Source organism: Vulpes vulpes, chromosome 11, assembly GCF_048418805.1.
Source record: "Vulpes vulpes isolate BD-2025 chromosome 11, VulVul3, whole genome shotgun sequence".
NCBI lineage: Eukaryota > Metazoa > Chordata > Mammalia > Carnivora > Canidae > Vulpes > Vulpes vulpes.
Genome location: NC_132790.1, coordinates 24,133,147 through 24,149,852, shown reverse-complemented (window position 1 = coordinate 24,149,852; position 16,706 = coordinate 24,133,147). Strand labels below are relative to the sequence as shown.

The 16,706-nt window shown below is 60.1% G+C and overlaps 1 protein-coding gene across 1 annotated transcript; it reads right to left on the bottom strand.

Moving 5' to 3' along the window:
• Positions 1 to 510: 510 nt before the first annotated feature.
• Positions 511 to 14,732, bottom strand: INPPL1 (inositol polyphosphate phosphatase like 1). The gene is made up of 28 exons (XM_026010619.2): positions 14,400 to 14,732; positions 11,375 to 11,438; positions 11,139 to 11,289; positions 10,817 to 10,937; positions 10,425 to 10,565; positions 10,084 to 10,177; positions 9,889 to 9,978; positions 9,617 to 9,715; positions 9,357 to 9,507; positions 9,161 to 9,267; positions 8,770 to 8,872; positions 8,487 to 8,683; positions 8,046 to 8,163; positions 7,334 to 7,430; positions 6,907 to 7,045; positions 6,693 to 6,792; positions 6,507 to 6,595; positions 6,137 to 6,218; positions 5,923 to 6,012; positions 5,264 to 5,377; positions 5,037 to 5,125; positions 4,493 to 4,580; positions 4,202 to 4,357; positions 3,878 to 3,956; positions 3,644 to 3,784; positions 1,846 to 2,518; positions 1,443 to 1,576; positions 511 to 1,338 (listed from the first exon to the last, which is right to left on the bottom strand). Exons 1-28 carry the CDS (start codon positions 14,594 to 14,596, stop codon positions 1,248 to 1,250), a joined length of 3,795 nt encoding a protein of 1,264 aa, XP_025866404.2. The 5' UTR covers positions 14,597 to 14,732; the 3' UTR covers positions 511 to 1,247.
• Positions 14,733 to 16,706: the final 1,974 nt, after the last annotated feature.

Here is a 16,706-nt window from a genome sequence, read left to right as displayed (position 1 = left end):
CCCCCTACCGTGTCCCACTCCCGTGTGCCCTCCCCAGCTTCGGAGACCGAGTCAGGGCCTCTCGTCCTCACCTACCGCCCCAGCAGAATGGGGTACTTTCACCGGAGAGCCCCCCCTTCCAGCTTGGCTTTCTTTGAAACCGGGATCAAATAACCCCGCTGGAACTTGAGGGTCCTCAAGCAGAGCAGCAGCCTGGCTCCCTCCCCTGGCTCTGCAGCTGGCTGGCTCACTCTTCACCCTAGCGACCAGCCCGCTGCCCCAGCCCTCCAGTCCACCCGCACTGGTCACCGTTGGGGTAATAAGACGCCCGAAGGGTCTCACTGCCAATTTATCCCCTCCCGTTTCCAGCCGGTCTGGCGCAGAGGTTAGGCCTGTTCAGAGAAGCGGGGCTGGCTGCCAGGGCATCGGGACAGAGGGGTTTCCTCTTTCCTGAATTTTTTGTTTGTTTTTGGTTGTTGTCGTTCTTTTCCTTTGAAAAACTTGTAATTTATTGAGGTGAGTTTTGCTCAATCCAAATAAAACTTAATTTATTGAAGATGTAACGCTGGCAACCCTTCTGAGTACCCAGGATGGGGGATAAGCTGCCTGCAAGAGCCCGTCCCCGCTTGCAACCAGCAAGGAACCCACTGCTGCCACAGATCCGCAGCCCGGGGTGGTATAGACAGGGAGACAGTGAGAACTAAGCAAACTACCACTTTATGGCCCAGATCCTTCTCCCCACCCTAACCAGCCCCGATAATATTAAAGTGCCCGCCCTCCCTAAACCCACGCAGAAAAGCTTAAATAAACCCCAGCCCGGTCCTTGGGCTATTCCTTCATTTCCGGACGGACACCCCCAGAATGGGGGTTGGGAAGGGTCCTAGCTGAGCTCCACCCCCCTCGTGGTTCAGGCCAGGTGGAGGGCAGCAGAAACGGTGAAAGTGGGGGCCCAGACGTACCCAAGTGGACCCTACGGGCACCCCTGAGGCTGGGAGTAGGGATTCAGAAAGGGAGGTCAGCACCAGAATAACCAAAGTCCTCGGTAATCTCGGCAACTGACCTGCGGAACCCTGGGGCGGGGGAGGGGCAGGATGTCCTAATTAGGGCATTCCAAACGTTTGGGCAGTGGGGAACGCAGATCCCCAATAAATAGGCGGAGAGGTACTGCCCCACCCCTCACAGCTTTTCAACTTTGGGGCTATGGCTGGGCCTTAGTTGGAGGGTGGGAGCAGGGGTGCCGAGTCCGCAGCTTCGCAGCGCCACCGCTATCACTTGCTGAGCTGCAGGGTGTCCAAAAGGAGGCGCTTGTGAGCCGGGTCCTGCACCCCAGCCTCCTCCAGGTCCTCCTCCGTGATGTCGCTGTAGGGGTAAGAGAGGCTGGGAGGTGGGCGAAGTGGTCTAGAGGGCCCGTAGCTCCGCCCCGGGGCCAGCCCCACCCCATCCGCCTCCAGCCCCGCCCCCACCTGAGAAACTCCAGGTCGTCCCAGCCATTGTGCACCAGGCCCTCCTCATAGCGCTCCAAACCGATGGCCCGCAGCCAGGCGCCCATGCCTGCCTCGCCCAGCCCGCCGGCCCGCCCGCCCTGCGGGCACGGAGCCTGAGGGAATAGCGCATGTCAGGGGGAGCACCGAGAGCACCCACCCAGAGAAGAAGCCCCTGCAGCCACATTCTACTACAGGCTCTAGGGGAAGAGGCAAAAACGGGCTGATTCATGTTCCCCGCCCCCCACCTCCCAACTCCCCAGTACCCAGCTCAGGGCAGAAGGGACCCCATTGAGTGTCGAAATGGTGCCATAAAGGGATACCACTGTCCATGGGCAAGCACACACCTCAGGTACACACAGATAGCCACCCCTGGTCCACACACCTCCTCTGCCAGGTCCTCCTGGATGCTCTCTCGGATTCGAGGTGGAGGGAAGCTGAGAGGCCGGCCATAGTCCGAGGGCAGTCCCCGGGGCGGCTGCAGCTCCAGGGGGCCTGGCAGAAGCACTGAGCGGCCAGGCCCAGCTGGAGCATAGTCCACCTCACTCAGAGTCTTGGCCATCTGCAGCACGGAGCAGGAGCGATCGTCCCCACTGGCTACCTCCCCCAGGAAAGTACTGGTAGGTGAGGGGCCTGGGGGCAGTGGGGGTCTTGGATGGGCCTTGGGAGGTGGTGGGCCACGGGCCTCACCCCCACTGCGGCCCCGGACCACCGGTCCTGGCAAAGGATCCAGGCTGGGGGGCAGGAAGATGGCCGAGTCTGGCAGGGGTGGGGGTGGAAAGTCTGGAGGGGGCAGTGTGCCCCCAGACTCCTCATCCGATGAGCTCCCCTCTCCCACACGGGGGTGCCGGTGGCGCGCGAGCTGTGGAGCAGGCACTGTGATGGCCACTTTGTTCTTGGTGGCCGGTGGGACAGGGGCCCTGGCAGGCGAGGGTGGCTCCGGGGGCAGCAGTTGGTGGGGGACCCCTTCAAGGACGTAGTAGGCAGGGTTATTGAAGCTGTTCTTGGGTGGGGGGGCTGCCACCCCTTCCGGCTCTGGAGCCCCCTCTGCCTTCAACCTGGGTTTGGGAGCAGGATAATCAAGTCAGGAAGGCAATGGATACAGTGGAAGGAGAACTGGACTGGGGGTCAGGACCGTGGGCCCCTGGTCATAGGATTGCACGTGACCTTGAGCACATCACTTTCTCTCTCTGGCCCTTGGTGTCTTCACCTCTAAGATGCAGGAGACTCAGTGGTTGAATAGATAATCCTTGAACTTTCTTGCCTTCCTTGCCAAGATTCTCAGATCCTTCTTTCATGACTTTGTGAAAGTCCTGAGCTTACATCAGTGAAAACAGGTGCCAGAAGGCAGGGCGACAAAGGCCTTTGGTTGGAATGGCCGGCTAGGGCATGAAATCCTGTGAAGGCGCCTGAGGCCAATCTACTGAGGAATTTTACCCAGGGATTCAGGTTAGTTTTACTCAAGCCTGAGGATAAAACCAAGGTGACCGATAACAGGTGAAGGTGAGTGAAAAAGCACCAAACCATGGCTAGGAACTTTTATTTAAGTTCAAGCAACAATCGGATATAATTAGGAAGCCTCACTTTCCTCGAGTATGATCCACAGAACACTAGTTCCCCAGGGTATTAATAGTCACTGTGTGGAAAAGAAGTTTCCTGGCTGGTTAAGTTTGGGAAACTATACTCAACAGCGTTGAAAAGGGGGTTTCCTTCCTGTCCACATGCTCAGAGCTTCTGCAAAACTAATGTGCACTGGGACTACCTAAGAAAAGAATCTAGTCAGAACCATTCCCCAAACTCATTTGACCACCAACCCGTTTCCGATGGGGCATCTTGTAGGACAGTGTTCCAAAGTATGCACCGAAGGAAATGCCATGCTGAGACCAAACAGAAAACCCAAGCTAAATTTGGAGGGAACTGTTGCAGAAACAACTTCTAGTTCTATTTTTTTAAGGCAGAGCCGGGAAGAAAGGCTGACTGCTTCCTTGGACTCAGAGAGCCTCGCCTCGGGGAGGCCTGGATGGCCAGAGTGGCCATAGGAGCAGAGCCCCAGCACCCCCAGCCATGGGGCATCATCTCACTCAGGCAGCAAACGGTCCCCGGGCTGGCCCTGAGAGCCAAGCATAGCAGTAGATGAAGTGGGGGCGGGGGGGGGGGGCGGTATAACAGGTTCCTTCTCTCACCTGGGCGTCAAGGGCTCCTCCCGGGAAGCAGCTCGAGGTGGGGCTGGGGGCCTCCCAGTGGGTGGTGGTTTCTCTGGTTCTTCGAATAACTTAGACAGTGGGCAGGAGGCCTCTGCAGGGGCTGGCTTGCGGTTCCCTGACCTGCCAGGGGTGTATAGGGGTGAGATGAGGTAGAGACTGACCCAAAGCCCCCAGGCACCCCTTCATGGGACACCCAGCATAGTCCCAGTTCACCTGGGATCCTGGCTGCCTCGAGACACAGAGGGGGCTTTGCTCTTTGCTCCTGCCTCATCCTTATCAATGCTGATCCACTCTGGGGGAGGAAGAGAAAGAAGACTCAGAGGGGACCTGGGATCCTGGACCCTAGACACCCCCTGGGCCTACCAGCAGCCCCTTTCCAGCTACTCCTGAAGGCAGGCCCACTTTCAGGCGTTGCTACAGAACTTCCAAAGATTCCAGGGATTCTAACGTGCCCTCCCCCTACCCGCAGTCCCCCCTCCTAGACCTGCCCACACCACCCCATCTCATGCCCCATATCCCTCCCAATGGAGCCCCCACCGTAGAGTCGCTCACGGGTGCCCAGGCGCTCTGTGGGCACCCGCACCTTCATGGAGCCACGGATGTTGCCTGTCTCCTCGCCACGGTGGGACAGGAAGGTCAGGAACTGCTGGGCTGTGCTGCCAATCATGGACTTGAGCGCCACCACGCACTCCCCTGAAGGGCAGATGGGGCAGACAGGGCAGACGGGCAGACTGTCAGAACCTTTCTAGAGTTCTGCTTGGCTTTCTGTGCCTCTTGGGACCTCTCCCTGCTCCCCCTCCATGCTCCCCCTCCACTTCCCCCCCTCACCATAGGATTCGTAGCCATCCATGGACTTGACCGTGAGCAGGAGGTGCTGGTCCTGCAGGTACTCAATATCAGCCAGAATTGGCTTGAGCTGGGGAGCAGAGAGGCCTAGTGAAGGACAAAGCCCCAACGAGCCCCTCCTGCCCATGACACTGCTCACCCCAACCCTCAGACTCATCCAAGCTCACTCCCACTCAACTATTAAGGAAAGATCCCAAATCCTTAATGTAGAAGACATGGCCCTGCATGGGCCTTTCCTAACATTTATGTAGTTAATTTTCTACATCCTCAATGGCCAACACAGGACCTGACATTGAGCAAAGGCTCGAAAAGTGTTTATGAATGAATGAATGAATCTGTAACTTGGTCCCACACCTCCCAAATAAAGCAAATGCCCTCACCCTTACTCATGCCTAGCCCCACCACACAACACACACACACACACACACACACACACACACACACACACACGCATGCACCATATGTGCTCTTTCACACCTCTCCCTGTGCCCTCACCTACAAGCTCAGACCCTGCCAAAAGCCTCACCGTGGGCAGCTGGCGTGAAGACCACTGCACCTTGAGGAAGTTGATGTTGTCACTGCTCTGAGCATCATTCTCGAAGCTCTTCTTGTACTCTGGGGTGAGGGTAGGGGATACCCAACTGAGTGCCACCTCCTGGATTCCCTTCTGCCATCTAGGGGGCTGACCGCTCTGGGCCCCCGGGGCCTCCCCATCCCTCTTGGCCCACACTCAGCCCTGGTCCTGCCTCTGACCCTCCAGGCAGGTGGAGTAGAACTCAATGAAGAACTTGGTGCGGCTAGCTGTCTTCACGATGGCCTCAATGCTCTCAAACTCAATGTAGGCCTGGTCTGAAGTCTTTGAGAGCCCTGAGGGGCAAAGGGAGGAAGGCAGTGAGGAGGGCTGAGAGGGTGACAGGAGGAACAGGACAGACACTGAGCCCTGGGACAGGAAATCAGGGGCCCTGGCAAAGGAGGCAGGAAGGCCAGGAGGGAGGTACCTCCCCCATCCCAAGCAACCAATGGGGAGGCCCCAAAGCCCAGATCCTGGCCCAGACAAACAGAGAGCCCAAGGATGAGAGACCATCTAAGAAGGGGGCTGGGGAACAGAATATCTGCAGGGACTGCCTGCCCACAATCCCCCACACTACTAGGCACACTCAGGGGAACACACATGGCTCCAGGCAAATAAAGACACATACATATGTGTTTACATTCATATGAATACACTCACTCATGGGCAGGCACCTTTCACGGTGCCCTGGGTACACAGACACCCTCACACAGTACATATTCAGAAACATTCTCGTACGTACATATACCCAAACACACACATACACACAGAGATAGTCAAACTGTTTCACATCCCCAGAGCAGTGTGCCCACCCACCCACCAGCACATTCACAACAGTCACCTTTCTTGGAGATGAACTGAGAGGTAACCCCAACCTCAAATGTCCCGAACACGGGGGAGTGGTCGCTGGTGACGATGTCATCAGTGCAACCTGGGATTAGAATGGGAGCTCAGAGGCAAGCTCTTTCCTCTCTGCTCCCGCTTCCCAAAGCTAGGGCAGCACCGGCATGAGGACCATCCAGGACAGCCCATCCCCCTGTCCAGGAGACTCTGACCATAGGAATTGCAGATGATGTGTGTCTCGGGGTAGGATTTCCAGAGAATCCGGTCACACCATGAAGGCACATTGGTCCGGACCTGGGGTAGGGGATGTCAGCATGGTCAGGGCAAACAGCTGGGGTGGCTCAGCATGAGGGCCACCACCAGCTGCAGGGCTGATGAGGCCCAACACTCTTACTACACCAGGCCCCAGCACCCACCTCCCTTCTTGGGTCCTCATAACACCCAGGATCGTCCACCCTACGGCCTTAGAGGGCCCAAGGAGCTACAGGAGTAACTGCCCAGACCTTGACCAGACACGCACTCCTGATTCACTGCAGCCCAGGAGTCTCCCAAGGCCCCCCTACCCCTGTTCCCTTGGCTCACCCCAGTTGGCTTCTGCTTGTGCCAGGCATACGTGTCCCGGGAACCCCGCTCATAGCGGTAGGTGGGTGGGAAGGAGATCTCTTCCTCACCTAGGGAAGGCAGGGAACGGGTAGGGGTCAGGGCCCTAAAGACACAGGGAGACCATACGGGCCCTAGCCCTCAGAGACCTGCCAGGCCCACACTCACTGAATCGAAGGAAGACTTTGTGCTTCTCGCGTTCCAAGTTTAGCTGGTCCACCCTGAGCAGTGGCTCAAACTCCTTCCTGCTGATGTAGTTGAGGATCTCCTGTGGTGAAGACACAAGGGCTGGCAACTCCCTCTTAAGCCAGAGCCAGAGATGGGAGCCCAGCTGGCCCCCAGCCCAGCTTCCCTCCTAGCCACCTGGCAGCCCTCTTTGCACCTGGATGTCCATGTCCAGGCGGTAGTTTAGGTCCCCAAACCAGAAGAGGTGAGTGAAACGTAGAGAGATGTCAAAGGCACTGAGCTGCCGGTCGCCCAGCGAGAGCAGCCGCAGGATGTCCAGGTAGTTCTGGTTCCGCCTATAGGGGGTAGGGGGATGTCTCCAGGGTCAGGGGCCAGGGACCGGCAGGAAGGGAAGAAGTCTCTGGGGTCGGGGCTGGGGTACAGATCAGGGTCCCTGGGGACAGAGGAAAGAGCTGGAAACAAGATCAAGATGAGGGGCAGTAGAGGACTCTTGAGTTGGGACAAGGGAGAGGGCAGTCTTGGGGACAGGGATGCAGGAGGGCCATGGACTGGGATGTGGGAGAGGGACTAGGTCTCAGGTGAATAGGGAATGAGGGTAAAGACTTAGAAAGGTGCCCCCTTACCGGGCAGTTTTCTCATTTCCTGAAGTGAGGTGGCAATTCACAAAGCCAAATGAGGTGCCATTGAACATGAAGGAGACTCCCACGGCTCCCTTGTTTCCTGTCCAAGCAAGCAAAAGAGGATGGCCTGCGTCACCTTTGGAGGGCTCCCAACTCTCCCCTCTGCCCCCATCCCCCGAAGCAGCAGTGGGAAGATCCTCCCCACCCTCCCAGAGGCTACAAGGCAGACAGGTCTCTAAACACATCCCCCCTTCCTGGGGGCCACACAGGGCACGCGCAGTTCACGTGGACAGCCTGAGTCTCTCTGCATGTGTGAACAAAGCCCCTAGTGATCACAGGGGACCCCAAGGGTGAAACTGAAAAGACCTGCAGATTCTGAGCAGAATCTCTGCCAAGGGAGCACTGGACCACCAACCAAGAGGCCTGGGCACTAAGATAGCTCCACTACATACTAGCTGTGTCACCTTGGTCAAGTCACTTGGCAACCCTGGGCTTGAGAGCTTTAGGTAGGTTGAGTTTTATCATCTATGAGATGGAGATAACCATCCTGGCCCTGCCTTCCTGGTGGTGCTGGAAGACATTTAGAATATGAACATGCTTTACAGAGTTCAAAGGGCTCTATATAGGAGAAAACTGAGACCACCTGAAAGGGGGAGACTATGAGCTGGAGAGGAAGCAGGAGGTATGGACAGAGGGATCCTGGCCACCCGCTCACCCAGGGTGTTGGCGATGCCGGTCTTCACGCTGGATGTACTGACATGGCTGATTCGGTTCTCATGCTCTGGCTTGACCAGCACGGCTACCTTGATGTTCCACAGCGACTGCATGGCAATCTGGGTAGAAGGCTCGCGGTTACCCCTGCCTGGGGCTGGGGCACTGCCGCATTCCATGCCCCCACCCCCATCCCCGTCTATACTGGAGAGGGCACCGTCAGTCACAGGATAGGAAGGGCTGCCACCCCTTTCTCCTGAAGGGCCAGAGAGAAACAGAGCACATTCCTACAGCATGAAGCACTCATTAGATTTCCTAATGGATACCCTGGGGGCCAGAGGGAAAGGCAGGCAAGTTGTGCTCCCCGGGTGGCCTGTGGGGTCAAGCAGGATCGTTTGGGTTGGGGTCTGAGGAGGGGAGACTGGACAGCAAGACCCTCTCTCACCGGGCGGTAATCCAGATCTGTGAGCTCCTTGAGGCCCCCGCGTAGCAGGTCCAGCCACTCGCGGTCACCCACCGAGTTCTCCTGGGTCCCAAAGACATAGATGTCATGGGGTATGGTCACCGTGACCTCATCTAGGGTCTTCCCTAGACCCTTTGATGTGAACCAAGATGTCACGTTTTTTGGAGGTGGCACGCTTCCTGGAGGTGAAGGGGATGGGGTGATGGTCAGGCCCCTGACCCTGACCCCTGACCTCTCTCCCACCCCAGCCCTACCCGGGCCTGACCCATGTTCCAACTGCCTATGAAGACAGAGATCATGTCCGGCTCATCTTGCTTGGAGTGCTTGTTCTTCATGAGCTGCAGTAGCTGGCAGAAGGCCTCCCGCTTCTGGGGGGACAACAGCCAGTTGAGGGGGGGTCCCTGGTAGGTGGCAGGTCCCATGAGGGGAGGGATACACCTGTCTGGTCCACCACTGTACACCCACTACTCAAGCAGAGGACAGCTCTCAGGAAATGTTCACCAAATGAACATCTATCTGCCTCTACCCTCGGGCCACCCATCTCCATACGTACACTGTCTGCCCTGTCAGGAGGGACGGGTCACCTGCATCACACATTTCCTCTCCTTCCGGGCCCCAGGAACCCCTGCAGGGGGCCAGCCCAACACGCTGCTCACCCGGGCGCTGACAAAGATGAAGTCCTTGCGCTGTGTCCGATCCTTCTCCTTCTCAAACACGACGCCTAGCTTGTTCTGGACGCGCTGGGACTTAATGAGCTGGCGGACTAGGGGATGGAGGCCGGTCACACTGCACTGAGGCCCGGAGGCTGCCCTGCCCACCGCCCCCCCCACCCAAGGTCAGGCCCTGGCTCACTGCGGTCATGTGTGAAGGTTGTCCAGTCCTCCTGTGAGTCCCGCTGCCTCCGCAGCAGCACCAGCCGCCCGCCCTCCACATCCACGCTGAGCGTGAACTTCTGTGACTTCCCGATCTTGGTCAGGTCACCCAGGGTCACATCTAACTTCACCTGCAGGTCACGAGGTGGGGGGCTGCTGAAAAGACCCCGATCAAGTACCACCCCCTCCACCCTCCACCGCCCTTTGCCCCAGGGGTCCCCCGAACACTTCTTTGCATACCTCAAAGGCCTGCACAGGCACAGTCTTGGCCTTACGTATAGCCGGCTGTGGCGGGGCTGGCGGGGCCGTAGAGCTCATGTCCTGCAGGACCTTCAGTGCCTGGGGCGAGTAAGGGCAGGCAAGGTCAGGGGATGTGCAGAGAGCGGGGACTGGGAGGGAGACGGCTGACAGTGGGGTTGATGCTGAGGTGTACACTGGGGGTGGAGATCATTTAGGTCATTGCAAATAGTTGGGGTCTGGTGGGTCAGGTCAGAGGTCAGGAGCCAGGCTACCTTCTTCTGGATGCCCGACAAGAAGTCCTTTAACACCGACAGCTTCAACACCAGGCTCTCCAGCTCCTGCTCCCCAGTCTGTGCTGGATTCTGCACAGAGGAAGGGTAAGACTGGTCCCTGAGGCCGCCGAACAGGAGGGTCCCCCCGGCCCCAGACATCAACCCACTCCCCACAGGCCCCCACCATAATCCCACCTGCTGCTGCAAGAGGCGAGTGACCATGGGAGAGCTCTGCTGGTCGAACACCTTGGACAGGATCTCCAGACCCGCCAGGACCTTGTCCACCTCGCTAGGGGAGACGACCGGTCAGAACTCCCCGCCCCGACCCAAGGACAGGGAAGGATGGCTGAGTGTGTAGCTTCAGCCTCCACCATAAGGATCCAAGGGTTCACGGGTGAGGAAAATTCAGGAAACGACAGCTGAGTCCCCGTTCCGGGCCAGAGAGCAGAGGTCAGGACATCTGTGCAGGGGGCAGGGGGCAGGTGAGCACGGGTCAGAGGAGAGGCTGCATGCGCAGTGTTGTGCGTGCCAGGTACCTGTGCAGCCTCCGGCACGAGGTGGCAAGGGTGCGGGTGAGGTGGGGCAGGTTGCTGGCTCCGCCTCGCACGGCCTCCAGGTCCAGTCCGTAGCTGCCCTTCAGATACTCGTGCGAGACAGTGCTCAGCCCATTGGGAGCACTTCAGGGAGGGGTGGAGAAGTCGGTGAAGAACCTGCTGGCCCTGTCCCCGCCCTCCCACCCTGTCCCTAGAGGAGGTGGTACTGGCAGTGATCAGAGCACCATGGATCAGGGTGTCTTCCCCTGGGGCTGAGATGGGATGAGGGCCCCTGGGGGTGGAGTGGGGGCTTAGAAGCCCCCCGCCCCCATGCGGACAAGGTTCTCAGAGGAGAAAGGGGAATTCCTGTTCCGTGTGGAGGCTTCTGGTCTTACCTCTCAGCAGCTGGAGTTGTGGGAGTCTCAGGGGCTGCTGGGGGGCTGCCGGGCCCCACGGGGGCAGAAATACTGGTAGAGCCAGAACGTGGGGGCAGCGGAGGCTTCTCATCCTCCCCATCTGTGAACAGGAGTCAGTGAAGTATGGGGGAATGCTGTGTCTTCAGATGCTTCCATGGAAGTGGGGTAAAGGGCCTCAGCATCATGGGTAGTAGCAGGGGGGCTTCAGGGGAGGGGGGCTGAGAAAATGGGAGGGGAAGAAGCAGGCAGCGCCTGGGGAAGGGGCAGGGAAGGCATCTGCACGTGGCAGAGTGTGCAGCACCTGAGACATCACGGTCGTCAGGTGGGTCTGGCTCTCGCTCCCGCTCCACAGGCAGCAGCAGGGCACACACAAGGCCCTGGTTGGGCTGGGCGTACAGGCCAATGAGCTCGCCCAGGGTCTGGAAACGGCGCACGGGCACGCCCTGTGAGGTCTGCCAATCAGCAGGGGTGGGAGAAGTGTCAGCCAGCTGACCCCAAGTTACAGGGTGGAATCAGGGTCAGGGGCCAGACTCCTACCTGCACGGCCAGGAAGTCTTCTCCATCAGGTAGGATTCGGTATGTGTGCACGTGCTTCTGATACCTAGTGACAAAGCGAGGGTCAGAACCTGTCGCCCCTGGCTAGGGCTAAGCCCCAAGGCATGCCTTCCTCCTGCTACCAGGCTCAGGACCCAGCTCCCTCAGCTTGGTTTTCCTAAAACCCTTTGCTCAGGCTGCTCACGGGTTAATGATGAGGCCAGTCCACTTCTATCCTGCTAGTGTTGCCAACAAGAGCAGGAATGACCAGCCTCCCCCCCCCCCACCACTCCCGCCCCCCTCCTGGCCACCTCTCCACCCAGACCTACATGGACTCCACACCCACCACAGGGCCCGGGAAGCAACAGGCAGCTCTTTTGTGGCCTCCACAGCTGTCTAAATAGCCCCTCTGGACTGTGGTACCAGCTCTGGCCCCCCGCCAGAGTAAGAGTGCTCAGAAGCCTGGTTAACCTCTGTTTGCACACATAGGAGATGTGCTAACACACGTGTGCGCCTGCTGTCTGTGTTTACGTTGGTGTCTGGCTCTGCTGGAGCTGGGTGCATTGGGGGCCATTTTGCTAGGAAGTAGGCAGGTATCCCTGAATTATCCCCCCTTCCCCAGATAGCAGGAAACTAGGACGACCCAAGGGGGCCCCCTGTGGGAGACCCAGGCCTCTAAGAGCCCCAAATTGAGGAGGGGCAAGAGGGGTGCTGACAGATGGCCGCAACAGCTGAGCAGGTGACAGCTGAGCCAGGCCTGGGCAGCAAAGGCCTCACTCAGTAGGGATGGAAGTCTCCCTCTGCAGCCAGCCCTCAGGTAGGCTTACTCAGGGGAGCCACCCAGGGCCCACGTGTGAGCTGGACAGGAGGGGGGTATTGGCGCCAGACAGGACCAAATGCCCATTTGAGGAGACCCACAGTCCATCCCCTCCACTCAAGTAGGCCCCCCTCAGGAACTCTCCTGGCTGCTGATGGGGAACATTCTGTGCAGGTGTCTACGTGTGTACCTCTTTGTGGACTGTATTTACAACAATAATAGCATCCTATTTACTGAGCCCTGTCTTTGTGACACCCTACAGATATTATCTCATTTTTTAAAAAAGATTTTATTTATTTATTCATGAGAGACAGAGAGAGGCAGAGACATAGGCAGAGAGGGAAGCAGCCTCCTTGCAGGGAGCCCGATGAAGGACTCGATCCCAGGACCCTGGGATTGCAACCTGAGCCAAAGGCAGACACTCAACCACTGAGCCACCCAGGCACCCCCCCCAGATGTGATCCCATTTAATCCTTGCATTTTGATACAGATATTAGTATCATCCCCATTCTCCAGAAGAGGAAATAGGCTCCAACAGAAAAGCAATTTGACTAAGGCCACAGAGTAAGTGAAAGACAAGAGCTGGGACCTAAAGCCAGGGCAGAGGCCCGTGCCTGTGTGGTGGCCAGCTGGTCAGATTGCCTGTGCTTGTGCGAGCAGGGGTGTGTCCTGAAATGTCACCCATGTACCTGTGGGTACGTATACAGGTAAGCAAGTATATTTCTGATCACCTACCCCCGGGCTTCTACACCATTTCTGACCCTCCCCCCCATCCCTGGGCTCTTGAGATGCAAGTAGCCAGAGTCAGCTGGCAAAGCTGAAGCCCCCAACACAGACAGACCCTCATTCCACCCATTTCCTCCCCTGGCAGTGGAGCCAGGACTCTCCCCTCCTGGGACAATAATGTTCCTCCCCCAGACACAGGCCCAGCTGTCCCCCTCCCACTCAACAGCTGACCCAGCACCTGCCTCCCTCTCCTCCCTAATTAGGGGGTATGCCTCGGAGGGGGCTGGGAGCATCTGCCGAAGCTGTCCCTTGTTAGTCTCTCCTGGGCATCAGACTTGGGGCATAAGCTGAGACTTAGGGAGCCCTTCCTCTTCAGATCCCCAGGTCAGGGGTCCTCAACCCCAACACCACTAACATTTTAGACTGCACAGTTCTTTGTTGTGAGGGGCCGTCCTTCGTATTGCAGGATGTTTGGCGGCATCACTGGCTTTTACCCACTAGATGCCAGTAGCACTATCCCAGCTGTGACAACGAAAAATGTCTCCAAATATTGCCAAATATTCCTGAGGGGTAAAACCAACCCCTAAATGAGAACTACTGACCTAGGTCAACGCACCCTCCAAAAAGTGAGTAGAACAGATGGGGTAAGGGACAGAAAGATGGGGGTTTGGGAGGGTTCACAGGGCTATGGTGGACTATAACCCGATCCTAACAACACTCACAGGAGCCCACCTAGTATTAGACCCTGGGGCACAGGAGACAGCTGAGGGAGAGACTCCAAACCCACCAACTCACCCAGAACCACTGCCACACACAGCCGATGGGTACAGGCACAGGACGAGACCCACTCCTAGAGCTGCCAAGTCTAGCCCCTCATTCCGCACCCATAGGTGGGGCTAGGGCCGCCAGGATACCCAGGGCCCGGGCACACGCACATGCTCATTGATTTGTGAAATAATAACACAGCCCCATAGAGCCTCCTCGACCCCTCCCTTCTTCTCAACACCACTCTGCCCTCAGTCCCTGACATCTATAGCCACACTGGTCCCAACCTCAGGCCTGGGGCATAGCCAGGATCCCTAAGGAAGCTGCCGGGCATCCTCACTCACGCGTTGGTCTCTCTGGCCCCAACTCCCTCTATGCCTACCGCTCACTCAATCCCGTATAAACAGAGCTACAGGCAGTCCTGGAATGCACAGCCACACGTCCTCACCCCTCCCGCCCCGTGTGCCTGGAGGGTGCCTGCGGGTCTGCCAGAAGCTTCCACCCTGGCTAGCTGGACCCTACCCACTCTGCCCTCCAGGCCCCAGAAAGTGTCCCCAGACACAGAGCAGGAAGGAAGTACCCCCTGCATCCTTCCTCAAGCCCGGCTGGAAGCCAAGTCCCCACTGCTGGGGGCGCTGGCGTCCCACTGTCCCAGGCCCTCCGACCCAGCAAGGGCCCCGGGGCTGCGCCCCGCCCGCCGGGAGCCCCAGCCGCACTCACAGGACACAGAGCGCGAAGGCTCCCGCCACGCTCTCGCTGTCTCGGACCAGGAAGCTGCCATCGCGGCCTGCCCGGGCCAGCAGCTCCTCCGCAGCCGCGCGGCTCAGGTCGCGGTGGTACCAGGCGGGGGCCGGGCTGCCCAGCGCGCCCCCGGGCCCCGCACCCCCCGGGCCCGGCGCCCCGCAAGCCGAGGCCATGGCGCGCAGGGCTCAGCGCCGCCGGCGCCCACCGCCCCGCGCCATCCGCCCCGGGTCGCTCGGGGTCGGGCCCGGGGCCTGAGGATCCACGGACGGGACCGAGCCCGTGGTCGGGGGCTCCGCGCCCCGCCGCGCAGGCCGCCCCGTCCGCCGCGCCGCCGCCGCCGCCGCCGCCGCCCGCAGCGCCGGCCTCAACTTGAAGAGAAAGAAAAGTTTGTTCAGAGGCGGCGGGGGAGGGGCGGGAGCGCAGCGCAGAGCCGGGCGGCCGGCCCCGGCCCCGGCCCCCGCCCCCACCCCTCCGCTCCGCCCGCCGCCCGAGCGCCCCTACCCCCACCCCCTCCCGGCGGGGCCACGGCCCCCGCGTTCCCGCGCGACGCGGGACCCCACACCCACGGTGATCCTGCCCCGCCATCACCACCCCTGGGAGACCCGGAGGCCCAGCCGCCCCACGAAGGTCAAGTTCCCCCACCCGGCCCCTGGACACTCTGCGATCCCAGCCCCCTCTCCCGAGAGTTAGCCCCCTCCAATAATCGCAAGGACAAGATCTCCAACTCCCATAAACGTCTAATTGCACCCCAAATCCTTTCTATTCAGCACCCACCTCCCCCGCAGCCTCAAAGGGTCGGGTCGAGTTCTCAAAACCCGCGAGGGATCGAAGATGAACCTCCTCCCACCCTGTCCTCGGCACCCGAGTGGCCCGGACTCCCAACTCCCGTGAAATCCAGGCCCCCCCTAGACCTGAGCCCCCAAACTCCGCCGGGTCCAGTCCGCGACCATTCCCGCGGGGGATCCCCCTCCGGGGCGCCCTGATCGCCCACAAACGCTCAGACAAGGTCCGGCGTCCTCGAGTCCCCACGCACCGTCCCCGGCGACCCCTCGCAGCCCGGGCAGGGCCCTTCCCCCCCTCCCGGCCAAGTTCCCTGGCACCATCCCCCATCCCCGGAGGCCCGGGCCGCGAGGGGTTCAGCAGCCCGAGACCAGCACCGCCCCCTGCCCTAGAGGAAAGTTCCCTCGGGCCCCCGGGCCCCCGACTTCTCCGCACAGCCGCCGCCGCCGCGCGCGGACCCTCACCTCCCGGGCCGCTGGGCGCCCCCTCCCCGGGGGAAGCGGCCCTTGACTCTCAGCGGCCACTTAAGATGGCCATCCTCCGCCGCCGCACCCCCTCGTCTTCCGCCCCGCCCGCCGCTCCGCCCCCGCGGCTCTCGGCGGAGCCGGGGGTAGCACCCCGCGCCCCGCCCTCCCGGCCCCGGGTCTCGCCCCGGGTCTCGCCGCGGAGCCGCCGACCCCGCCGAGGGACCGCGGGCAAGTCACGGCTCCTCTCCGCGCCTCGCCTTCGCGCTCCGCAAGGGGGGGGCCGCTGCGAGGGCCGACCCGGTGGGACCGTGCCTGTAAAGCTCCCGGCACAGGGCCCGGCATCCCGTGAGCCTCCAAACAGCGGCTATTTTTATTATTAATTAAGGAGTAACGAAGGTGACAGCTGTGTAAACTGTAAAGCGCGGCGCCCGAACGAACGGGTATTATTAGCACCCGCCCCCGCCCCAGTTACTCCCTCCGAGACGACAAACTTGAGCCTCGGTGGGCGGGACGCCGAGCCGGGAGCTCCCCAGAGCGGGCACGCTCCGACGCCCCGGGCGCCCTTGGCGGGAGGGGGACCCGGCGCCGGAAAGGGGGCGGGGCCCGAGGAGGGTCTGGCCCGCCCCTTCCCCCCAAAAAAGACCTAGCCCGTGGCGGCGTCTCCCGGGAGCCCGCTTCCTGCCCCGCCCCTCCGCCCCTTGGCTCCTTAAAGGCGCAGGCTTCCAGCCCGGCGCCCGCCGCGCCTACTCCTGGGCCTCTGTCGGCCGATCCCCTTTAACCTGGGAGCGAACTTTCACTTCGCTCGATTGACCCTGTGTGGGTCGGTCCCGACGAGCTCCTTCCTCCGTTTCAAATATGCATTGGCTTAACTTACCTGGAACATAGCCGGAATGACACGGGATGGGCTCTGTAGGGGCCTTCCAGACTAGATACAGTGGCTAACAGACACCCCCATACAGCCCAGGGTCTCTAGACCCCTCCAGGAACCCCTTAAGCCATCCTCCACAAACCGCCCAACTTCCTCGTCACTCAGCTT